The sequence below is a fragment of the Elephantulus edwardii genome, unplaced genomic scaffold (assembly GCF_000299155.1).
Source record: "Elephantulus edwardii isolate Elephantulus edwardi_28Jun2011 unplaced genomic scaffold, EleEdw1.0 scaffold00039, whole genome shotgun sequence".
Classification (NCBI taxonomy): domain Eukaryota; kingdom Metazoa; phylum Chordata; class Mammalia; order Macroscelidea; family Macroscelididae; genus Elephantulus; species Elephantulus edwardii.
Window position 1 is genome coordinate 7,468,874 of NW_006399789.1, and position 25,952 is coordinate 7,494,825.

Sequence of the window (25,952 nt, forward strand, 5' to 3'; positions counted from 1 at the left end):
AACCTTCAGCGGTGAGTTCCGAGGCCCCGCATCCCAGCAGGCTGCTGCCTGTCAGCCTCTCCCAGCGCCTCCCGGCCCTCCGCGATTAGGAGATGTCAGGGTTGTCAGGGCAACTGGGAGTGAAGGCAGCGGATCATATTTGCCCCTCTCGTGTTGTCTGCTGACTGTTTTACTGCGTGGCCACAGGAGGAAGACTGGGAGAAGGTGCTGCCGCAGCACAGGGAAGCTGGGACTGACCAGACCGGTCAGGCAGGGGACGGAGGCACTGGACCTGCCTGCCTTGGATCTGAGCTCTTCTGGAAAGTGTGTGTGTGCGTGCGCATGTGTGTGTGATGTGTGCGTGTGTGTGAGTGTGTGCACGCATGTGGCTGCTGGGAGTAAGTGGGAGGGGGCTTGTTGGAGAGGTTGGGGGTTGCTGCTAGGTAAGGGGGCCTCACTTGCCAAGTGCCTGGTAGTATCTGTCAGCTGTTTGCACACTGTTTACCCAGAGCGGATCTATTACAAGTGCTCAGATGAACCGGCAGCTTGGGAACTAGCCGCTTCCCGGGAGCTGCAATTACATAAGCATATATTTTTAATATAATAATAATTAAAAAAAGAAGAAGAAGAAAGCAAGCCAGCAAGTAGCAGCGGTATGCCTGGACCAGCTGCAGCTCTCCGACATGAGAGACTGAGGAAGACCAATTCAAGGCCAGTTCCCCTTGGTTTGTTCACCATTAATGAGGAAGATGAACAGCAAAAGAATGGACATTCCAAAAGACCGAAAGGTATGCGTTAGCGCTGCTCTGTGGGCCCGGCTGGACGCAGACCCACTTGGCCGCACGTGCCCTTGTAGTGCATGCTGTGTGGGGTGCTGGGGACCTCCCAGCGCAGTTTGCCTGTGGGTGCTTGCGCGCTCTCCGGGGTTGTGTCTGCGCAGTGGAGGACAGATACTGCAGATTTGGTAAATCTCGGATCAGCTTTTGAGCCAAGCTACCTTTCTTGGCCTGGGGCTCTTTAATGTTCATGCATTCATTTAACAGTTACGGTGACACCACCACCCCCAACACACACACACTATCTTTAGAAGGAGGGGGAAGTTGGGGGGGAGTATCAAGGTTTGAATGAATATCTCCTCACCTGCCTGCCTTTTATGAGTGAATTCCTTTTCCTTTAGTGAGTTGATTTGGACAGGGCACTGTAAAGTGCCCACAGTTTTTGCTTGGGCAGAGGGTCAGAAGGTTCCCTCCCCTTCTGTAGTGAAACTCTAAGAGCAAGAAGAGGAGGCATTGAAGGTGAAGCTAGGAAGGCAGGGAGGGGCTGTGAGGTTTTATAACTTCTGAGGATAAGTCTTGCTACTGAAGTGTGTGCAGGGAAGTTGGAAAGTGCAGGGGATAGAAAGGGAGGTCTGATCCCTAAGCTGCGTTTTCCCTGGGATGAGATGGATCAGCCACCTGGGCTTCTGGAGCCTGTTTACTGCATCGTCTTCAGCATTGTCTCAGTTTGCGCTGCTCTCACTGTCAGGCTGAGATGGCAGCACTGTGCGTTGCTTAAGAAGAGCTTTAACATTGGTATTTCAAGTTTTCTAAAACACGGAAGCTGTTCTCAAGCAGATAGCTTATAAATTTTGTGCTTTTCGTGTGCTGATGAAATGTGGCTGGTGTTCAAATGGTTCCATCACTGAGAGATCAAATTTTCCTTCTTGTGATACAGAGAGGTAATGTGGCGAAGTTGCAAGCAAATATTTAGTCAGTGACAGAATGAGTGTTTACACAACATCCAGGGTCTCAGCACTGCCGGTTTCCTTCTCCCAGTTCTTGAGTGAACTTTACTTGGGTCTTCTAAAATATAATTGAAACCATCAACTTTAAATCCAAAGGTATATTTTAACTTCATTTTTAAAAGGCTGTATACAAGGAAGTTCTACCAAGCAGGATCTTTTTCTGGAGTTGACTTTTGTTTATCCTCAGACATGACTTTCTATTTGAGGACCGGAGGACCTCAGGGATCTAACAATGCTCTGTGAATGGAAGGTGACTTAGGTATCTCTTTTATATGCCCGGAGGTAGGTAGTTGAACCAAAGGATGTGGCTAATGTTGAAAACTCTGTTTTTTAAATTGTTAGCAGCAAATCATTTATCCCCTTTAGTGGTTGGTAACTTTGAAAAAGAAGACTGTTTTGTTTAACTGTGCCCTCAGTGTGTTTTTGGAAGCTCTTCCTGATTTATGCCACTTTTCCCTTGGGTGTCCTGAAGCAATAATTTAGAATAATCATCCCTTTGGTTCTTAGTCATTTCCTTTAATTCTTCCTGCTGTCTTTCTTGGCTTTTGTTTCACTGTTGCCTTTCAGTATTTTATTTGAAAGCTAGAAAAATGGGGGTAGGGAAAAGAAGAGGTATTTCTAAAATCTATTTGTTTTTAATGATTTATTTTAGCTCCATAGATGAGAGATTGGATCCAAGGGTTCCTGGTCCCCTACTGCCCTCCTTTTTTTGTCCTCTCACATAAAAAAGAAAGAGAGACTGGGGCATGGGAGGGGTGGTGGTGGTGGTGGTGATAGAGTAAATCGTGTGCTGATAAAAATGTCCAGAAATTTGTTTATCCCCAAAGGTCTTTAATTTATGGACACATGCAGTAAAACGAGCAGATAGATAACCTTTGGCATCACTCTTTGTGTTTACTGAAACTGTTGACTTTGATTCTAAATTTAATCAGGCCTATCAGCAATAGATAACAATCACAGCTACAGCCAGCAAGAGAAGTACTCACTTTCTAGCCTTAGGCTGTCAGCACAACTTTCTATGGTAACGAACATTTTCTGGTTTTGAACATTTTCTGGTTTTGCATTGCCCAGGTCAGTAGCCACTAGCCACGTGTGGCTACAGAGCACCTGAAACGTGGTCAGCAGGACCAGGACACTGACTTTTAAACGGCACATGATTTACATTTGAAAAGCCAGATGTGGCTAATGGCTGTTTGTTTCAGCTGTGCAGTTCATGCCCTTTGGCTTTGTCCATTCTTCCTCATTACTTTCTGCTGCTGGAGGTGGTCAAGTCCTGAAACTAGTGTAGTTACTAGGCAGGGTCTCGTGGATTAGATGGTTTCTTCTCTGTAAGGGAACATGGTAACCTGGATATACTGATAATTTCATCTTTCTTTTCCACTTAGCTCTTACTGCCTCTTCTGAATATTGTTCTTAATAGTCATCACTTGCCTGCACCATCTTTTGCAACTTTTAATGAACTCTGTAGTTCTCCAAATTACTATTTCCAAATCAACATAGCAAGGTGATATACAGGTTATCTTTTATGTGTGATTATTTAGCAAGCATAATTCTTTTTAACTACATCATGGTCTAATCAGCCAGCCCTGTCCAAGCCTGGTTTTCATAGTATTGTTCCCCCACCCCCACCCCCCATCACTTGTAGGTATAAAGATGCTGGCTTATTTCATTGAGTAAGCTAAAAGCTTCTATCCAGGATTACCCAGGGTTTATAAATAGGGCGTTTTAAATGATGAACAGCATCTATCTACTCAAGTACTCCAGCTGTTGAATCCCCTTATAAAGAATTCAGCAGAAATGAACTGGTCAGTTGAATCTAGGCTCCTAACTGGTGACAGATTTCTGGTGGAGAGAGACAGTCGTTTGGCTAGCTGCTCGAGTAAATAAATTCTTGAAGGAGTGAGTGAGTGGTTTCTTATGCAGTCACTGGGCCCGTACGTGATTTCCATGCCTTCCTATTAACAAATAAAATTTGGTTATTTGAGATGGCCTAGGCTGAGATAGTTGGTTTGATATCTCAGAACCAGAGTCTCAGTTAAAGCTGACCTCAGGACCAGTTTACTGTTTAGGTACTACAGTGGCTAAATGGCCTTAGAAAGGTTTAAAAGACACTCAGCCTTATGGAGAATTTTACTGAGCCTGTCTGATTTATTAAATAACAAGGCATTTATTTTTTTTCTTCTCTAAATTAACATTGCTAAATGCTCATTTTATACAGATTGCTCTGCTGGGGCATTGTGGAAGTGATGCAGCGATTATTGGTTTGGATTCTGCTCTCAGATGTATTTACTATCTAGTGGAAGAGGATACATGTGTGTGTATTTATATATGTCTGTATGTAAGTTTATACATGAGCATGTATAGTTGTGTCTGTATTTAATGGAAGAGTATACATTGAAATCAGGATAGGGTGAAAACAAGATGCATTGCAGAAATGTTAACTGTGTGCCGAGCATGAAACTATTAACCTCAAATTTTCAGATTCCAACGTAGGGATTAAGTGGCTTCCATCCTAACTGGCACCACATGTGTGACTTAGAATGACACCACACGTAAGCCTCAGGGCAGGAGCACATGATGGTTAAAGCTTTTTAAACTAGTGGTAAAGTCTGGGCGTCCATACAGTGTTTCTTGTAAATACTGTAGTCACTTCTGGGAGCTCCTTGTTCACCAGAAATAGGAGCATTACACAATGCACTTACAACTTCTCTTGTGTAATGGCCTCCTGACCCATTTTATGAACCACCTATAGCAATCAGGACATTAGACCTGCCATCTATCTGTTTATCTTGATTGATACCCAGCTCCAATACTAAATTTACTACTGAAATTTGGTCCTGAATGACTTTTAATTGGTTTTGTAAAAATCACCATCCTTGGAAGACTTATCACTTGCTGCTAGACTGATAATGGCCTCCCTGTTTTCGGGGTCTTGCTGTCTCCCCAGTCTTTTCCTCTCTTAACCTATCAGTGAAGCAGTCCTTTCTAATGTGAAAGTGAGCTCCTGTCACTTGTATTTTCAAACTTCTCAGTAGTAGTATTGCTTGACTTAAAACAGAGATAGCAACTACGATCTTTGGGCTGTATTTGATCAACAGGTAGGTTTATTTGGTCCCTGACCTTAAATAAATTTTTTTTCTATAATTATATTTTATTAATTTTCATAAACATTTACAGAGATTTTGGGTTTCCATTCATTCATTGTTGCACTATTCTCTCTACCCTCCTCCCAGTTTGTTCTTGTCCAAATGCCACAGTGCTTGTCAAAGCCAGTTCTGATTAATCTTCTTTGTCTGTGTGTCCTTTACCATTCCCTATCACTCCTCCCTGAGAGAGACTTCACCCTGAGTCATAAGGAAAAGGGGATGGCATATTCTCTTAGCTACTTCCTGCTGAAAAGGGACGCTGTGGGTTTCAGGGTGAAGGTCTTCTCTCACTACTCTAAAGGGCCCCTTTGGCAGTAGGAAACACATAGACTATTATGGAGATTGATTTTGGAATTTAGATGCACTCTTATTGATTGTGCTTGGCCGTACATGTTCATATCCTTGAAGATGTATCATGGGGGTGTAACAAATTTTTTTTTAAAAATGGAGTCAACATTTAGAAATTGAGAGATTTTGCATAGCAATGTGGACTTCCATTTCTCTTGAAAAACTAATTGTAGCCACACTCAGCTAATGTTTGTTTTTGTTGGTTGGTTTTATTCTTTGCATGGCAGCAGTCAGCTGAAGCAGAGTAGGAAGGAGCTCACACCTAGATGGATCCTGGGTGCTCCTGTTTGCCACAGTCTCCACCTCTCTTCCAGAATGTGCATCACCTGGCCTGCCTCCGTTGTTTACATTACATTCAGCTTGTATTTGTAACCCTTGGCCTAAGGAGTAAGGCCAAGTTCCTCAGCATGCTCATAGACACTTCCCATCACCTGGGGTGGCTCCCTCTGTCTCTTTTTCCTGCCACGCCCTTGGTGAACTTAGTGTCCCAGTATCTTCAGTGTTTCCGTATTCATGCCCCATCACGCACTCACATGTCTCCCCATCCTTCCCATGGTCTTCCTCCACGCTGTTCACCTTTCTTCCTCATCTGATTAACTCTGACTCATCCTTTAGCCTGGGATCAGGTACCGTCTTCTCCAGATCTAACTTGATGTCATCTCCTCTGGAAAAGCTACTCTCTCTTTTCTTTCCTGGAGACAGGGCTGCAGTCACAGATCCGCACTGTGTCCCTTAACCTCATATTTATTTCTGTCTTAGTACAATGAAGCTATTTATGTGTACATCTAGTCATTCTCTAGCCTGGGACCTTTGTGAAGGCTGAGATGCCTCCTCCTCATATTCAGGGCCTTGCAGAGTGTGTGGAATATGCTGAAATAAAGGTGAATTTAACATGCAAGAATAACTTTCACAGGCCCTGCAGTTCTTTGTAGCAACATGACTGCCTTGTATATGAGACTTAAGGCATGCTATATTCACATTATACTCAACCCCTCTGCCTTTGTCAGATAGTATAGCAGGAATCTGTTTTGGTTTTCTTCATACTCTTGAGCATTTTTTGTGGTGGGGGAAAAAACACACTAGGTGATATAAGTTGATTGCCTTGCTAAGATTAAAGTTATGAATGACTCTACCCTTTTTTCTTAGCTAGTTGCAGATTCAGTTGCTAAGAAATGGAAATTTTTCTTGAAAGTATAGCCCAGTAGTTCAAAGAAAACGGCATCTTCCCACTACCATGTTCTTAAAAATGCTTGTTTATACAAACTGCGGTAACATCTCCTTTTGACCTGTCCACTGCAAAGGTGAGATTTCTTCCTGTTAAGTTTCCAAGTGAAATCTGACCGTTTCTATTACTGGTAGATAGTTGATGATCTAGCAACCTACGTGTCCTCTCTGGAAATCAAGACTCTTTTTTGTTTCAAAAGGAACTTTTCTGTCAGGATGTGGGACTATGACTCTAGACTCACATATTTCTTGTTTCTTTCGTTCTTTTGTTCTCCAGGATTTAAGCCATTCCCCATTCCCAGTGTTTTGATTTGTGGCTTTTTAGGACTAGGCCAAATGGTTTAACCATGAGATAAAAGTATGTTTTATAAAAACAGCATATCAGAGAGCCCTGTTGTGGGGGGGGGGGAATCTCGACATTAAATCTATTCAAATAACTTATTTGCTAAAAAGTTCCCAATATGATATTTTCTTGAAAATACTTCTACAGAGAGAATAGAGAACAGCACAAAGTGAGAATAGAGAACAGCACAAAGGTCACAGCATCTAGCATATGTCTTCACTAGAAATGTTTGTTGAGTAAATGAATCTATCTGCCACATGCTTTGTTATAGAAGTAGCTGTTACCATACACACACACCACTGTGTACAAAGAGAACACACCAAATTCTTTGTACAGTGAGGCACAGTGTTTAATGGAATTTCCTTGCTGTATAAGTGAAAAGACTTTAACATTGTGTGACTGTTTCAAGAGCTGTAATTGAAAGGACCAAAAGAGCTGACTTCTTCAGCCATAGGAACCAAATGTAAGCATTTGCGTAGGATCTCCAAGGTGATAGATCTTTGACACTATTTATTGGAAGGCTGGAGCCTGAATTGAATATCCATTTCCGCTAACATTAGCATGGCTCACAGAGCAACATTAAATTTAATCTGTTGCTGCTAAAAATATTTCCAGGTGACTTGCAAGCATCTTGACCATGTTCTTCATTTACTAGAAAATAATACCTTAATGGTATTAAAGATGATTCTAGCAAGAGAGTCTGTCTTGATTCTTCCATCTTTTGGAAATTTTTTGTTAGCTACCCTCTTGTTGTTTTTCAGCTCCTTCAGCTTATGAAATGCTGAGCAAGTTTGGCCCTTTTGATTTTCTGACTCCAGCTCTCTGCACATTTCATTATAGTATCTTGCTTTGTCGTCCCGAGCTGCCTTTTGAAATTTTCTGTTCAGCTCTTTGATTTCTTGGTTTCTTCCTTTAGCTTTGGCTTCTAGGAGCTCTAATGCAGTACTCAAAGTCTCATCTGACATCCATCTTGGTCTTTTCTTCTTCATCAGCCTTTGTAATGATCTTTTGCATTCTTCATGGATGATTTTCTTTATATCCTCCCAGAGCTCATTTGGTCTACTCTCATTGGTGCTCAAGGCCTCAGCCAGAAAACAAAGATTCTCACCACTGGGCCAATTGGCAGCATCAGTATGGATGGTGAAGAGATTGAGATAGTTAACAGTTTTAGTTTACTTGACTCCACAGTCAACACTTTTGGTAACAGCACCCAGGAAATCTAGAGATATATGGCATTGGGAAAGTCAGCTGTGAGGGACCTCTCAAGAGTACTGAGGAGCAACAACATCAGGCTGGCGACTAAGGTGCTCATGATCTGGGCTATGGTCTTTGCATTGATGCCTTTGAGATGTGGTGCTGGAGAAGAGTGTTGAATATACCATGGACTGCTAGGAGAACAAACAGGTTTGTCCTGGAGAAGGTGAAGCTGGAATGCTCCTTGGAGTCAAGGATTCTGAAGCTTTGGCATGCTTTGGGCATGTTGCAAAGAGGGACTGGTCCTTGGAGAGGGACATCATGTTTGGGAGAGTGGAGGGGCGGCACAGAAGAGGAAGACCCTCGATGAGATGGATCGATTCTGTGAGTGGAGTGGTGGGAATGAGTGCGTTTGAGATGGCTAGGTTGGCACAGGATAGAACGGTGTTTAGGGCTCTTGTACATAGGGTCGCTATGAGTCACAAGCAACTCAATGACACATAACAACAACAATCCTCTTGTTCGTCCGTGACTCTTGACATCCACATGCACAGTGTCCTCTATGTGTCAAATTCGTGGTTTTGCTTTACACACCACCGTTGAGCCAGAACAAACTCAGAGCTGATTAATCCTCCAGGGGGTTTCTGAGGCTGAAAATTGCACTGGAAGAGCTTGCCCGTCTTCATAGGAGCTGCTGTTGGATGCAGACTGCTAGAGAGGCATAGCCTTCGGGTTAACAGCACTACTCTCAGTGGGCTCGGCTGCCAGAGTTCCCTATGATTTAGATCCAAACTAAAACACTCAAACTCACTGCTATGAAGTTAGAACCAACTCATAGCTGCCCCTCCAGCAGGTTTCTGAGGCCATAATTCTCATGAGAGGACCTTGTTCATTTTTCTTGTTCAGAGTCACTGGTCAATTCAAACTGCCAGAAAGGTGTGTGGGCTTTTGATTAGCAAACACAACTTCCTGCTCACCAGTTGGGTTAGTAATTGGCCCGTTTCAAAAGGCAAATCAACACCATCAGATTCTGGACCAGGATGCGAAGGCCAAAACTGTATTACAAATGGATATAAGAGCTTGCATTTGAAATGGCTGTTTACCAGAACATGGTTCAGTATTTATGGCAACTGTAAAAGCCAGGGTCCAGTGTTTAGGCTGTGTGCCTGTTGTTATGTTCCATTGAGTTGGTTCTCACTGACAGTGACACTGTGGGTGGTCCTGCGTCACCCTCACGTTAAGTGCTGTTCATGAGCTTATTGTTGCACCTCTGTCTACATCCGTCTTGTTGAAGAGCTTCCTCTTGTTCCTTGTCCTCCTACTTTACCGACCATGAAAGCTTTCTCCAGGATTGGCCATTCCTGACAACATGCCCCAAATTACTGTGATGAAGTCTCACCAAACTTGCTTCTATAGAGCATTCTGACTGCTTTTCTTCAAGGACATATTTGTTTGTTCTTTTGAATGCCCATGATATAGGATTTGTTTGTTCTTATGACTGTCCATGCTATATTCAGTGTTGTTGGCCAACCAACAATCTTAATCTTTAAACTGACATCTTTGCTCTTTAAAGAGGTCATTTGTTGCCAATATGCCCAGTGCTGTACACCATTTGATTTCTTCAGTGCTTTTTCTCGAGTGTTGATTGTTCACCTCAGTAAAATGAAAACCTTGACACTTTTGGTCTTTTCTCTATGATGATGTCATTTATTGGTCCAGTATTGAGAATTTTTGTTGTTCTGGTTTTGTTTTTTTAATGTTGAGGTGTAATCCTTTATGCTGTGCTTATTTGGTGAGAAATTCTAGAAGATTCTGCTCACATTTAAAGACTTTGCAATCTTTAATACAGTGTGCAGTATGGGTGTAGTAGAATACCAGTAAAGATTAGAATCACAAAACCAAGAAGGGTATTTCCACAACTTTGATCTTCAATTTATGTGGTCTTGAGGTTAGATTTATCATTATAGACCCAGGCCAATATAGTACTAGCAAGATAAAAAAATCACAGAATTTAGTGGTCTCTGTAAAGGTTGCAAGCTTGTGGTTACATTAGATGATGGGGTTTCTTTCTAGGTCAGGAACCAAATGCATCATGAAGGGTTGACTTAGAGTGGGGATGAAGAGCTGTGATCTTTGTTAGTTTTCCATAACCTTCCCAGATAAACAATCTAACATTAAATAAAAATGGAGAACCAAGAGAAATTTGACTCTACAAACACATTGTTGTTGCGTCAGAGCCTCTGTGAGTGTTGTTGTTCTTGTTGATATGTACCATCCTGACTGTGACTAACATGTGGGGACTTTGCCCTGTCCTGCAGTCTCCTCCCTCTCTCTGCCCTGGTTAGGCCCATTATGACAGTCACTCACTGTATCATTCCATCCCTTTGAGAGCCCTTCTTTGTTTCATTGACCCTCCACCTTTTCCAGCGTGATGTCTTTTTTCCAAGGATCGACCCTTAATAATAATATAACCCAAAGTATGTCTGATTAACTTTTATCATACTTGCATCTAAGGAACACGTTGGTTGCTCTTCCTGCAAGACAGATTTGTTTATTCTTTTGACAGTTCTTGAGATATTCAGTACTCTTCTCCAACACCATGGTTCAGTTCTTCTTCAGTATTCCTTATTCTTTATCCATTTTTAGAGGCATAGAAAGCAATTAAAAATACCATGGCTGTATCAGATGCATCTTGATCTTTAAAATGGCATCCTTTACTCTTTAGAATTTGGAGAAACCTTTGACAGCGGATATCCCCAATGCAACATATCTTTTGATTTCCTTATAATTGCAGCACTCTTAAGTCCCGACTCTTTTCAAATAAGTTCCAACTCAGGATGATCCCAAGTGTGTCAGATTAGAACTGTAGAGTTTCATTAGCTGGTTTTTTCCAGAAGTAGATCACCAGCTTTTATCCTCATGCACCTCTGGATGGACTCACTCCTTTCCTTGGTTAACAGCTGCACCATCTGAGGACTCCTGAGCTTTCTAGTAGTGATTGGTTCTGACTTTGTGTAGTTCCTAAAGAGGTAGCAGTTGTGTGGTGGGAGAGGGGATAAAACCCAGGGATAATAACCTGTTTAAGTTTACGAGGTTGATTAGTAGTTTCTAACTTGCCAAGGTTACTAGAAATTCAGTTCATGTGGCATGACAGAAAGAATGGTATGTGTAGAAATAGCAACTTAAAATTAGTACAGAATCCTTCTAAGTCTCAATTTTCTAATTTGAAAAATGAAGTTAATAAAAGCATATCACAGATGATGACAAGGATCAGAGTGCACAAAAGCTCAAAAAACATTTAGAGGGTAGTAAGCAGGGAGGAAGTTGACGGAGTGCTGTTCTGTTGGGGCAATTGCAATCAGTGTCCCAAATCAAACTATGTATGAATTGGTGAATGCAAACCAAAGTGCTCTGAAAACTTTCACAATAAAAAGTTAAAACACTAAAAAAATTTGGGAGCACATTCTGCTCTGGCACACATGGGTCAGAGTATGAGTCAGAATCAGCCCAATGACAATGGATTGTGGGGGTTTAATTGGTTCCACAGCATGGAGAAAGTGATCAGTGGCACTTAACTATACAATTTCAAATAGAAACATTTTTGCCTAAATGATTTTATCATAATAAAAAGTTAATGTGGATAAAAAGAAAATATTGGCGCTTGTTAAGTGATATTTGTGATAATGGTAATGTATAGTCAATTATCTCACATTTCCTGGTAACTTTACCGACAAGTTCTATTCAGAAAGTGGCCTACTGGGAAGACCACCAGGTCGTCACCCTGTTCCACCACCTGAATAAATCAGTTTCTCTATTGTGGAGGTTGATTCCCCAGTTCATTTCCTCCTTTTTAACCTTACTTGCTTGTGAATGAAAATTTCCATGACTCTCAAATCTTTTTGAAGGCTTCTATTCACTCCCCCCAAATAAGCCTCCATAGCTGGGTCCCTGACCTGGGTTCATTCATATATGTGAAATATGCTGGGTGTCAGAGGGATTAGTCATTGCAGTACTCTGTAATTTTGTTGTATTAGATGAAGGAAGTGAATTACCATTATGTCAGATCACCTCACTTGTTATTTCAAATATGATTAAGGGAGTGTACCTTTTATTCTTTGGGATAAATGGAAAATTTTTGGTCTGCCTTGATCTGGCAACAATATCTTTAAAACCAATCAGGAGGAAATTTGTTTTGCTGTTTTATTTCTCTTCCTTCTGATGTGAGAGATATCTGTATAAAATAAAAGCTGCTTGGTGGGAGGCCTGAGGGTCATGGCAGCTCTCTTCCTGTGACTGAGGCTGCAGCTTTTCACATTGGGGGCCATCAGCCTAATGCAGGTTGTTTCTCTTTCTCATGTGCTTGTTTTCAGCCGGGAGTCTTTGTTCTGAGTTTAGTTATCCTCTTATTTTTTATTTCAACCCTTTGATTTCTTTCCCTTGTCACCAGTAACTGTTATAGTACTATTAGTGAAAGCTCTATAGTAAATGCTATATACCATTGTTATTAAAGGTTTATGCTGGTAGAACTTTTTATTTGATGAAATGGCTTTTGTCTCACTTAGAGCCATTCCCTCCACACTCCACACAGTGCGTGCTTCAGATTCTCATCTGTTTGCTTCTCTGTTCCTGCTCAGTTCCTAGTTGTCCATCACTTTAAATGTCCTTCCTAAAGGAAGTCACCGGACTCAGGGTCTCAAGGTCTAAGCTCTTAACAAATCGTATACTTCTCTCTCTCTCTTTTTTTTTCCTTGCTTTGTTTGTTTTCTCCTAAATTGTACAGTAAGCATTTTTCTCACCGAGTAGTTGTTTAATGAGGGAGCTCTGGTGGTATAGTCCATAGTAAATTACACTGCTAGTCCAAAGGTTCAAGTCCACCAGTGGTTCCCAAGGAGAAAGAGGGGCTGTCTCCTCCCCTCGTGACTCACAGTCTCAGAAACCCAATTGAAGGTCACTCTGAGTTGGAACCAATGTGACGCCAGTGAATGAGTTATTTAATTTGATGTCTGTCATCTCTAATAGAAAGGCCAGTAAATATCTGCTACATTTACCTTGTGTGATTAACACTTAACTCAGGACCTTAATACAGAGTGTTGCTAAGCTGCTGCTGAGTCGACTCAATGGAATGAAGTGCTGCCGAATTGTGTACATTCCTGTGATCAGTTATGAATGGGACTTCTGGAATCCATGGAGTTTTTATTGACTGATTTTCAGAGATGGATCACCACGCCTTTCATCCTGGTCTTACAGTCTTGAAGTGTCACTGAAATCTGTTCAGTATTGTCACCACACTCATGCCACCAGTTACAGATGGGTTTAAGGTTCCCAAATACTTGTGATAGGAATAGGTATCACAATGTAGGTGAATAATAGATAAGGATACAGCCTATAATTTTGCAAATTGAAAACAGATAGTACCAGAAACGTTAGTCTCTTTTTCCAGTTAAAATATTCCACTTTTACATGGAAAAGTTTTGTAGAACTTTAAAGAAACAGTATCAAGATGCTAACTCATGACTTCATGGTCCATGGGTGCTAATCTAGGAATAGATGCGCTCGTTTGGCTTCTGATGGGATGACTGGAGACCATATCCTGACACTGGCCCAGGGGGAAGTATGAGGGCAACTATGTGTGTCTTCCCAAAGCTTTAAATGCTGCAGGGTCCAAGACCTCATTCTGAATCTAGCAAAGCCCTGGTGATAATAGATCAACTACCCCCTTACTTTCAACTATGATATTATGGCGGATAAGTCTGCAGATTGCAGTGACTGACTTGGATCACAGTTCATGGTCAGACTGTTCCAGAAGCATCTCCTGCCATCCCTGAAGTACTTGGTCCCATTATGAAGTGTGTACTTTGAGAGTATGGTTTAGAGTCATTATGGTCATATATTAAGTACTACTTTTCTCTTGAACAATTGAAATTCACCACCCTATGTATAAAGTGTAAATTTTAAGTGGAGAAATTAGATAAGAGGCTCAACATCAAGAAAATAAAGATTCTCACCATTTAGCCAATTGGCAGCACCCTGATAGCTGGAGAAGAGATTGTTAACAATGTCAACTTGCTTAACTCCACAATCAACACTTATCAACACTTTTGGCACGAGCAGTCAGGAAATGAAAACACGAATTGCAATAGGAAAATCTGCTGTCAGAGTGCTGAAGATCACGGTTTTTGTGGGTTTTTTTGCTGTGCATCAGAGAGCTGGACAGTGACTAAAGATGACTGAAGAAGAATCGATGCCTTTGAGTTGTGGTGCTGAAGAAGGGTATTGAACATACAATACCATGGACTACCAAGAGAACAAACAGGTCCATCCTGGAGAGGATGAAACCAATTTGTTCCTTGGAGTCAAAAGATTTTGAGGCTCCATCTCCCATATTTGGGCATGTTGCCAGGTGGGACCAGTCCTTAGAGAAGGATATCATGATTGGGACAGTGGAGGGACAGCACAGGAGAGGAAGACCCTGGGTGAGATGGATTGACTCAATGACTGGGTAATGGGAATAGGTTTGCTGGAGGCAGTGAAATTGGCTCAGGATAGGGCACATTTCAGAGCTGTTGTCTATAGGGTCCCTGTGAGACGCAAGTGACTAGACAGCACATAACAAACGACCACCACCCATGATGATTTAATCTCTTCTGGCCATCTTTGACTAGTAATGCTTCCCACTCCTGCCTACATCTTGGACTATGAAACATCTTGCAGAGAGAGCTGCTACTTACTTCACCAAGTCCAGTGTATAAAGATTCCATTTTCCTCTGCTCCCACCCATCCCAGTGCCTCTCATTAAGCTACTTTTAGAATTTCATTTTAGGATCCTCCTGCATAATACCATCTCTTCATCAGCCTTTTTTGGCCATGCCCAGAAAAACAAGTTCTTTATGAGTAGACAGTTCTGGGTGTCAGCAGTGCAAAGTTGCAAAGTAGCAGCTGAGACTTTAGGATTCAAAACCTCAGCATTCTGGGTGTTCATGTTGGGCTTGCTTGGAAAGCCAGGTTTTCTTTTTACCTCTTTGTTACCTCTGATTGTGCTGGGACACAGTGTAGTCAATCCTTTCCTAATTCTTCATGGTCCTATAGTTTCCCTTTACCCAGCAAGTAGTTTAGAATGTTATTACAGTAACATTAACCCAGATTATGAATGGAACTACAGACCATCCTTTTCTGTCAGACAGTTTGAACCAACTATATGCCTTTTTTCTTACAATCCAAGTGGTTTCAGAATCTTCTTTATTCACTGTCACAGCTTGCCACAGTGTTGACGTCAGCTTTGATGCTGCATGGCCTTCCCTTCAACTCCATTAGCCAGACAGCAGTGTGGGTCTGTGTTGGGGCTTGTTACTAGTCCACCTACACCATGAACTTGAATTCCCCTAGGCAGCTGCAGACTTCACATTCAGCAAATGTTGATTTTGTGCCTTACAACACACCAGACAGTTTGCTGGCTATCTCCGTAAGTGTGAGCTCACCCTCCTACCTGCCTCACAGCCTCACACCTTCTGAATGCTTCACCTGCACAACCTCCAAGCTCCTGAACTGGTCTGTGTTCTCAGACCCATGTGTCCTCTTCCAGCTTTCTGGTATTTTTACAAGCCTGCAATTCATGGTTTCGTATTTCACTTATGCAGAGAAGGGCAGACCTTCCCTGTGGGCTTCAAGAAACCCCTGGTAGCTTTTCTTCTTTAAAACTTCTGAGTTATGGGAATACTTCCTCCTGCACACTTGGGCCATCATGAGCCAGAATCAGCTCAGTGGCTACAAGCAGTAATGATATTCAGTGACAGTTCTCATCTGCATAGCTTAGATTTCCTACCACTTTGCTTTAGATGATCTAGCTTCTGAATCATAATTTACTATCTTGAATAGAGGGACAAGAGTCAGAAGACAGGCAGCTGGGGTGATTGTAATTACAGCCCAATAGCAGGAAAGAGAAGTTTGGAAGTTTCTTATTTAGCTTTGCCATGATGTTTTAAAAAACGAGCGGGCTGAACTGTAAAGGAAGAGCTAGCCACTCGGGCTAATTTTATTACACCCTGAGTGTATTTCTCCCAGAAGATAATCGGAGTTCCTGCGGTCAGTGACATGACTTTTTGGTTAAGCACTATAGATAAAAGCCGAATGCCACAGGCCTCTCCTAAGGTGCGTCTGATTCAGGCCATGGTCTTTCTGATCACTTACTAAGCAGCTGAGAGCTGGACAGTGAATAAGGATGACAGAAAAAGAATTGATGCCTTTGAGCTGTGGTGTTGGAGAAGAGCACTGGACATCCCATAGACTTGCAGAAGAACAAATATGTCTTGGAGAAAGCATAGCTCGAGTGTTCTTTGGAGGCAAAGATGATAAAACTTCACCTCACAGACGTCAGGCATGTTGCTTGGAGAGGCTATTCCTTGAAGAGAGTCGTGATGCTTAGAAAGGCAGAAGGTTGGTAAAGGAGACCAGGTGGATTGATGGAGAGACTGCTCAGTAGGCTTGAGTGTGTCAGGAGGTGCGAGGCTGACACGGGATAGGACAGGGTTCAGATCTCTTGCCTTTTCAAGCTTTGAAATCTTCTCTTCACCTTTATTACTCCAGCATTGCTTTGTTTTGGCTACTTGATACCCTGGTGCCATTTTCAGAAGCTCTTTTGTTATGTTTGGATTTTTTTTTCTTTGTCTTCTCTTTGTAATGACTTTTTACTTCCTTCTTGGTTGAGATCCTTGATGTCATCTCATGACTTAACTGGTCTTTTATCATTGGTGTTCAGTGCCTTAAACTTATTCTGGAGATGAGTTTTACATTCAAATGGGATAGACTCCAAAGCATTTGTTTGGTTCTTGTGGACGTGTCTTTCTTTTCTTTTGCTTTACTCTGAACTTGCACATGAAGGATTTATGGCCTGTTCCACAGTGAGCACCTGGCCTGGTTTTTACTGCTGATATTGAGCGTCTCCAAGCCTCCTTCACAGATACAGTCATCCTGATTCCTGTGTAGTCCATCAAGTTTAAGTTCATGTGTGAAGTTGTTCTTGGTGTTTTTTAAAAAGAGTATTTATGATGAATAAGTAATTGATCATAAAAAATCCAGTCCTTCAGTTTCTGGCCTCATGTCTGTCACCAAGTCCACACTTTTTGCCTTCATTGTTTCCATCTTTTGTGTCAGTAATTATCATTAGCACATCTTGAATGCATATTTGGTCATTTTCAGGCTGCAAAATCAGGTCAAAAGCTTCTGTTTCCTCTTCTTTGGCTTTAACTGTTAGTGCATGTTTATAAATAGTAGTTGTATTAACAGGTCTTTTCTTTATGTATATGGATTGTATCCTATCACTCACAACATTGTACTTCAGGCAATAACTTGAATTTGGCTTTTTTAAACTGTGAATGCAACAGGATTCTTCCTGTTTTCCATTCCTAGCATAATATATATCATGCTGGTTCACAGTGGCCAAGGCTAGTCCGTCTCAGCTCACTGATGCCTAGAAGGTTTTAACACCATTCCAGCCTTGTTCACAGCTTGTGGGCCGAGCACACCAGCATTGAAGATCCATCTGAGCGTTCACCCTCACCTGGGATGTTATCCTGCTATATGAGTGGTGGGCCTCACCATGTCACCACGGGCCTCAGATGGGACCTGCACTATGGTTGGTTGTTTGGGGTTTTTTCCCCCCCTGATTTGCTATTAGAGGTGCAACACCTTATATGTCAGTGGATTGTATTGGGAGGATGGAGAAAAAATGAAGCTGTCAATGATTTCTTCTTTTTTGGATCAGCAATCAGCCAGGAAATCAGGAGACATTGCATTGGGCAAGTCTGTTGTCAGAAACGTCTCCAAAATACTGAAGAATGATGATGATGTCAGTTTGAAGATTGAAGACTGAGGTGCACCTGATTCAGGTCATGGCTGTCTCAGTCATCTATCTCACATCAGAGGGCTGGACAATGAATAAGGATGATGAATAATTGATGCTTTTGAGTTGTAGTGCTGGAGTAGAGTACTGAATATCCTATGGACTTCCAGGGGAACAAACAGATAATTACTGGAAAGAGTGCCATCAGAATGTTCCTTGGAGGCAAGGTGACAATGCTTCCTCTTTCATACTTTGGACAGGAACTTGGTGAGGCTATTCCTTGGAGAGGGACATCATGCTTGAAAAGATGGAAGGTCAGCAAAGGACAGGAAGACCCCTAATGGGATTGATTTGCACTCTGACTTCAGCAGTCACAGGGCAGGTTTCAGGTTGGCTGTTCATAGGGTCATGTACTCAATGACACCTAATAATAACAACAACAAATTATTTTTATTATGAGGAGGCGGCCATGCTTTTCCTGGTTGGCTTCTCCCAGGGTGTCAGGTGACTTCTCCTTGCCAGAGGGAGCATGGTGGTGCGAGCGCAGGAATTATGGCAAGCTTTTGGAGTCAAGTGCTTTTCCGGGTTTGTGTTTGATGTGCAGGTTTGCTCTGCCCCCAGGAGCAAGGCAAGCCAGGCTTGGCCTAGGGTTTAAGGCAGGAGGCAGCATCCACTTCTGAAATGGCTTGCCTCCGGAAACTCTGTGTACAAACAGTGCTCAGGCCTTTCATTCATAGGGTTGCTATGAGTTGTCTACAACTCGACGGCCCCAAACAATAACAACCACGACAGAACGAGAGCTACGTTGGCCTAGTGGACAGAAAGTTATGCTACCAAGCCAAAGGTGGGTGATTTTAATCTGCGGTCCTCAGGCCAGGTTCAAATTGTTTTCCTGTCAAACATTCTTCTAGGTGGTATAGCACTGGTCTGTGCGATGCTGTACAGAGGTAACTCATGGTTGCTGTGATGCTGAACACTGTGACAGTGATGTGCCAAACATGGTACTTGGTACCTATGGTGGACAGTGTTGGCTGGAGCTTCCCGACTAAAGCAAGTCTGGAAGCAGGAGCGGCATCTATTTCCAAAATGGCTTGCCTCCGGAAACTCTATGTACGAACAGTGCTCAGGCTGTTCGTTCATAGGGTTGCTATGAGTCATCTACGACTCGACAGCACCTAACAACAACAACAACAATATTATTTATCATTTTATTGATATACAATCAATGCATTTGGTACCAGCACTCAGAATATCAGGCAGTGTGTTGTACTGGAAAAGGCTGCAGTCAGGGACTTCTCCAAGTTACTAAGAAGCAGTAATGTTAGTTTGAGGACTAAGGTGTGCCTGATTTAGGCCATGGTGTTTTTGGTCACTAAACATGAATAAGGATGATAGAAGAAAAAGTGATGCCTTTGAGCTGTAGTTTTAGAAAAGAGTACTGCATATACCATAGACTGTCAGAAGGACAAATGAATATGTCGTGGAGAAGGTGCAGCCATAGTGCTACTTGGAGACAAAGATGAAGTTTTATCTCACATGATTTGGGCATGTTGTTAAGAAAGACTCTTGCTTGGAGAAGGACCTCACACAGGGAGAGGAAGGCTCTCAACCAAGTGGATTGACACAGTGACTGCAGCCATGGGTTTGACTGTTTCAGAGGTTGTAAGGATGACACAGGATAGGACAGGGTTCAGATTTGTTGTTCATAGGGTCATTATGAGTCGTACTCAATGGCACCTAACAACAACAACAATAATTGTTACATAGCTTAGGTGTGTGTATGCATGCTTGTTTAGCATTTGCTCTTATTAGTAACACACTTGTCTGCTGGTTTGCTACACTTGGGTAATTTGTGGGTCACTGTGATTCTGGAAGCTATTCCACTAGTGTGTCGTATGCCAGAATGCTCACCCCATGGTGGATGGTCTTCAGTCAAGCTCACAGATTAAGGCAGACTAGGAAACAAGATTGGCCATTCACTTCTGATATAGCAGGCCTCCGAAAACCCTATCTATGAACAATAGAGGCACATAGATAGCTATAGTATTAGAAGCAGAACCCAGGTTGGAAGTCCATCCAAATGAGGAGAAACAGCTAAAAGCAATATAGTCATCACTATAATATGTGATGTGTTCAAAAGCAAAGATTTCACTTGGGACTTGTGGAAATTAAATTGCTTTCTTGTGACAGCATTGCCATAGTCACTTCAGTGGAGTCCTGCTTAGTCAGTTCCCATATTCTCGACCTGGTTTCTTCTGAGATTAGATAAACATTAGTGACTGTGATGTGGTGTTTGGTGCCACTAAGTCAGTTCCAACTCATAGCAACCCCGTGTGTCAGAGTTGAGCTGCTCCGTGGAGTTTTGTTGGAAGCAAATTGCCAGACATCTCTCCTGACTGATGAGCTTGAACTTCCAGACTTTTAATTAGTATCTACACTGGGCTACCAGGGTTCCTTTTAGTGATTCTAGGTAATACCGTTTCTTTTTGCTGATGATTTCTCTATTTCAGTTTTCCTGTGGTGTGTGAAACACATGCACACATACCTAACCTCCTTTAAAATCAAAGCAGCCCCACTGTTAGAGTGTTGTACTGCTGTACTGCTGACCAAAAAGTTGGTGATTTGAAGCCACAGGAGAAAGATGGACAGTAGGATCTTTAAGCAGTGAGCCAGAGTCTGTTCAACAGAAAGAATAGATTTGGTTTGGTTTGATGTTTAAAAGTTATGCTTTAATATAGAAGCAAAACGGAAAATAACCATCCTTGGTTGTGACCATTTGTTTATCATAAAGGAGCCTGTGGGCATTAAGCATTAGTCTGTTTTTCTTGTGTGTTTCTGGCCTGAGTTTAGCTTTCTAAGCTTGAAGAAGAGCTGGTGTAGCAGGTCTGCCGTGGATCAGCATAAAGGATTGGGACAATTAAGGTGACCAGATGCGCTGGAGTCAGAATTCAGGATGCTTGATGTCGGATAAATTGATGAACAGGAGAATTATTTTCTTCAGATGTTGATGAAAATATTCTCAGAATCATAGGGTCTTTGACATTGTGTCTCTGTTGGAAACCAAACCTTCTCCCTGGTAAAATGAGCACCTTTACCTTTAATATCCTAGGAATCTGTGACATTCATTCTTGGAAATGGATTTCCAAGTATGTGTGTAACTGAAGGTGTCTACATCTGACCAGTGCTGTCATGGTCTCTTGGAGGCTATTGTAATTAATAACCGGACTCTAGCACTAGGCTGTCTGGCTGTGAACCCTACCCAGTTCTACTAGCAGTTAGTTTGTGCTTCGGGTAAAGAACTTAATATTCGGTGCTGCACTTGCCTCCCTGTTTTAAGTCAGGGATAATAGTGACCTTGAGAGCATTAAGTGCTAGAATATGTAAAAAGCACGGCTCACCAAGTTCATTAGGAAATGAACATAAATGGTAGCTAACATTATTTGGAAAGTTGACGTAGTTGGATGGCTTTATTTTGGTAATTGTAAGAAAACAGCATTTCTTTTAAGCCTATCTAAACTTTTGAAACAAAAGAAAACTGTTCTGGTGTCTGAGAACATTTTAAGAAATAATACTAGCCTTACCCAAATGATTACCTCCCTTTCTGTCCTCCTGAATTGTGTCTTATAATCACTTACAGAACCTTCCATCTAGATTAAATGATGTTTAAGCTTTAAAACACTACCTTTTAAGTACCCGCTTTAAAAGCTGTCCCTCCCTTAACCCTCCCAAGCCCCATTCCCTTTGTGAGGTGAAAGCCGATTTATTCCACTCTTCTCTATGTCCCCTTTTAAGGCTGCGCTTGGAGTAAAAGGGAGATTGCTGAGCTGCCTGGATTCAGCAGGATCCATCCCAGAGCTTCCTGCATCTGCTCCCAGCACTGGCACTGATAAGGGCACACATTTCCTTCTGAGGCTCTTTTATTGATTGCATTAAAAACACAGACATTTTGCAAGATTTATATACATCATTGAAATACTGAAATCTGGGCTCATACAATTGTTTGATCCATAAATCCTCAGAAACTAATACCAATGCTCTTCCCTCTCCACATTTCTTCTCTTTCCTAAATAGTCAAAGCTCATACTCCTTGCTTCCTACATAGAGCTGGAGAGCTGGCTCAGCAGATACCCCAGGAAATTTTCAGAGGCTGTAAATCACATAGGAGGAGATTGCCCCATGTTCTGCCTCGGAGCTGCTGGTGGATTGGACCAGATGCCTTTTTAAGCAAAACAACTCCTTGTGGGTTCATTCCAGTAATTTAGTGAACTCTTTGGTATTGATGCCTAATACCATTCGCAGTAATGTTACTGTTCATTCTTAAAAAGGTTAATTTGTTACACGTTTTTCTTTTGTCAATTCAGTGCATTGTTATGACTAAAGTGAAAGTTTATACAGCCAATTAGATTCCTATTTAACAATTATTTACTGATGTTAGTTACACTTTTCACCCTGTGTCAACTTTATCCTTCACTCCCTTCTGCTGGTACCATACCTTGTCCTCTAGGCCCCCTGAGCCCTTTGGTCTCGGAATTCGTTTGTCATGGGTAATTGTCTCTATTTTAGAAACCAATCTTCTACTTAGCAGAAAGACATCAAGAGATAATTTTGGGTTTAGTTTTAAAGTATATCATCAAGATGTTGATGTTGTTGTGTGAGTTGGAAGTGACCCATAGCTGACCCTCCAGGGGGTTTTCAGAGATAGTTAATCACAGGAGAGGAGATTGCCCATCCTTCTCCCACGGAACAGCTGATGGCCTCAAACTTGTGCCTTCAGGATTGCAGCATAGCTTCTTGCCACTAGGCCATCAGAGCTCAAGAGGCTATCAAGAGGATAGTCTCAGCGGTTCGTTCAGTCAGCACTTGGAATACTCTTGTGTCAACTAGTCCACTAGTCTCAATCTTTAAGAAGTTTGGGCTTTAAAAAAATTTGAGTTTGGCTTCACATTCATCTCCCATTCTGTGTGAGTCTACAAGGCTATTGTGACCCTGGTCAGAATGGTCGTAGTGGTTGCCATAGGAGCTTTATATGAACTCATTTTTCCCAGGTGTAACTGGTCTGTCCATTTACTATACAGAGGTAACTCGTGGTTGCTATGAAGCTAAACACCGTGATACTGATGTGTCTAATGCGATAATGGTTACCCATGGTGGACAGTGTTTGGGGAAGCTCCCTGATTAAAACAAGCTTGGAAGCAGGAGTGGCATCCACTTCCAAAATAGATTGCCTCCAGAAACTCTATGAACTTGGAAAAATGATGAAAGTTATACAAGATTCCAGGTCTTTCCTTCATAGGGTCACTTATGAGTCATCTATGACTCAATGGCACTTAACAACCACAACAACAATAACAACATAATAGTTGGTGGAAAGATTTCTTGAACTGAAGTTTTATGTTTTTAAAAAACCAGAGTGGTTCTTGATAAACATACAAATGACAATGTACTCTAAGAATTTTAATTAATATAATAGTAAATAACAAGACAAAATATTGGTTTTTATTGATTGCTCAAAGAATATAGAAAATTTTCAGGGCTTAAATATAGTGTGAAAATGTTATTTCATTGAAATAACAAATTTTGTTATATCAGCCTATTCTTAAAAGGGTGGCCTGGTGGTAGGAAATTATGACACCAACCCAAAGGCTCTTGGTTCAAATCCACAACTGCTGAGAAAGATGGGCAGTCTCTTATGATTTATAGCCTCTGAAAACCTGCTGGAGGGTTCACTATGAGTCAGTTCCAAATCTCTTGGTAGGAGAGAGTGAGTGGATGATCCTTAAAGTTACGCTAACATATAATGCAGAGAAAATACCCTTAAATCTAATTAGGGTATTGTGGAGAAAGAATGGAAGGAGTGTGATGATGGTTTGACCTACATTTGAAAACTGCTAGTTTTTCCACTTCCCAGTTCTGAATGATATGTGTATGTTATTACATTTAATTTTAAAATGGTAAAAGTTTATTCTTACTCAATTTTAATTTTGTGTAACTTAAGGATATTCTCAGATGCATAATGACTACATAACTACATGCAAATACGTTTATTGGGACTCATTAGCTTTGCTAATTATTTCTATTACAGCATTGTGAGCCAAACAGCTGCTTACATCAACCACACAATAATGACACTGAAATGTGTTTGAGATTGTAATGTGTAATTGTCTTCTTAAGACAATAACAAGTTAAATCTACTAGTCTTTGCCTTCCTGTCTCTGGCGTTCTTGATCCCTGACAACCCTGGGTGTGCAAGTAGAATTGCTCCTTAGTGTTTTCAAGGCTGTGTGACCTTTCTGAAATGGATCAACAGGCTGTCCTTAAAAGTGCCTTTGTCTGAACTTGAACTGGCAACATTTCGGTTAAAGCTTCAATGCCGTTCATTTTTACATTCTGTATTATTGTAACATTATATAACTTTCTTAGTGTACTACTTTATCAAATTTGACTTATAAAGTGTCTTATAACAGTGTTTTGAAAAAATAATTTTTAAAGAAACTCCACTACTTTGCCATGGAGTTATAACCAATCCATAACTGACCCTCCAATGTGGTTTAGAGACCTTGAATCACAAGAATGGAGATTGGCCATTTTTCTCCCCCAGAACTACTGGAGGGGTAGAGCCACCAGAAAAGACAGCTTCTGGGAGAGCAGCTCAGCTCCCTCCAACAAAAGCAGTTGACTCATATGCCTAGAATTCAGACCTTTTAAAAAGACTGATTTCATGTTAGGATACATAATGGGAAAATGAAATAAAATGTTGTGGCTGATGTCATATCTTCTCTGTATTCCTCTTCAGTCTCGTCACCTTCCAAGCCCCTCCTCTGTTTCCTCATCCTCTTTTCCAGGAAAAACTGTTGCCATGAGATAACAAACATGGCCTTGACAGTCTTTCATTGCATATGTACTTTTACTGCAAATACATGTGCATTTCTTACAATTTTGTTTTAAAAACTTATTTAGACTGTATCATATTATATATCACATGTTGTAAGTCATTGTTTTGTACTTCCCCTGTGCTCAATTTTAAAATACCTGTCCACAGTAATAAAGATGCTCAGGAGGTATTTGTATTGACTGCTGCCAAGAGGTCATTGTATTAACAGAGCAAGGAAACACTACAGGGTTTAAAATTAAGAAGAGGGTGCATGCATCAGGGTTGTTTCCTCTCTCCATACCTATTCATTCTGTATGCTGAGCAAAGTATTCAAGAAGACTGGAATCTATGAAGAAGAATGGCACATCAAGATTGGAGAAAGACTCAATAACCTGTGTTATGCAGATGATACAACATTGTGAGGAGTGCTTGAAGCACTTTTTGCAGAAGATTGCATCTCAGCATAAAGAGAACAAGAATTCTTACCACAGGACCAATGGGCAACATCACGATAGATGAAGAAATGATTGATGCTATTGACAATTTCATCTTACGTGGATCTACAGTCAACAACTTTGGTACCAACAGTCAGGAAATCAGATGTATTGCCTTGGGAAAGTCTGCAGTCAGGGACCTCTCCAATTTATTGTGAAACAATAATGTTAGTTTGAGGACTAAAGTGCATCTGATCCAGGTCATGGTCTTTCTAGTCACTTGCTCTGCATCTGAAACCTGGACAATGAATAAGGATGACAGAAGAAGAATTGATGCCTTTGAGCCTGGTGTTGGAGAACAGTGCTGAATATCTCATGAACTGCCAAAAGAACAAAGAGAAGTGTCTTGGAGAAAGTGCAGCCAGAGTGCTTGGAGGCAAAGATGTTGAAGCCTTGTCTCTCAGACTCTAAGCATGTTGCTAGGACAGACTATTCCTTCAACCAAGTGGATTGACAGAGTAAGTAGTGCAGTGGGCTCTAGTGTGGCAGGAGTTGTGAGAATGGCAGAAGATAGGACAGGGTTCAGCTCTGTTGTTCATAGAGTTGCTATAGTTTGTACTCAACTCGACAACACCTTACAACAACAGAATGTGCAAAGTGATGTTAGTGCAATTTATTTACTATTAGTCACCTTCTTTGGTACATGTTGAAGTTTCTCTGTCTGCTTTTGTAGAAGTGGTGTGTGAATTTTCACATATCCGATTGCTCTCCGAAATAGTTGACTCAGCTCTGTGG

At 41.5% G+C, this 25,952-nt stretch overlaps 1 protein-coding gene across 1 annotated transcript in view; it reads left to right on the forward strand.

Moving 5' to 3' along the window:
- The first annotated feature begins 634 nt into the window (after positions 1-634).
- MAP7 (microtubule-associated protein 7) overlaps positions 635-25,952 on the forward strand; it is a 176,935-nt gene continuing 151,617 nt past the window's right edge. The window contains exon 1 of the mRNA XM_006885005.1: positions 635-767. Within this exon, the coding sequence (XP_006885067.1) occupies positions 635-767 (133 nt within the window). The remainder of the gene's footprint in view (positions 768-25,952) is intronic.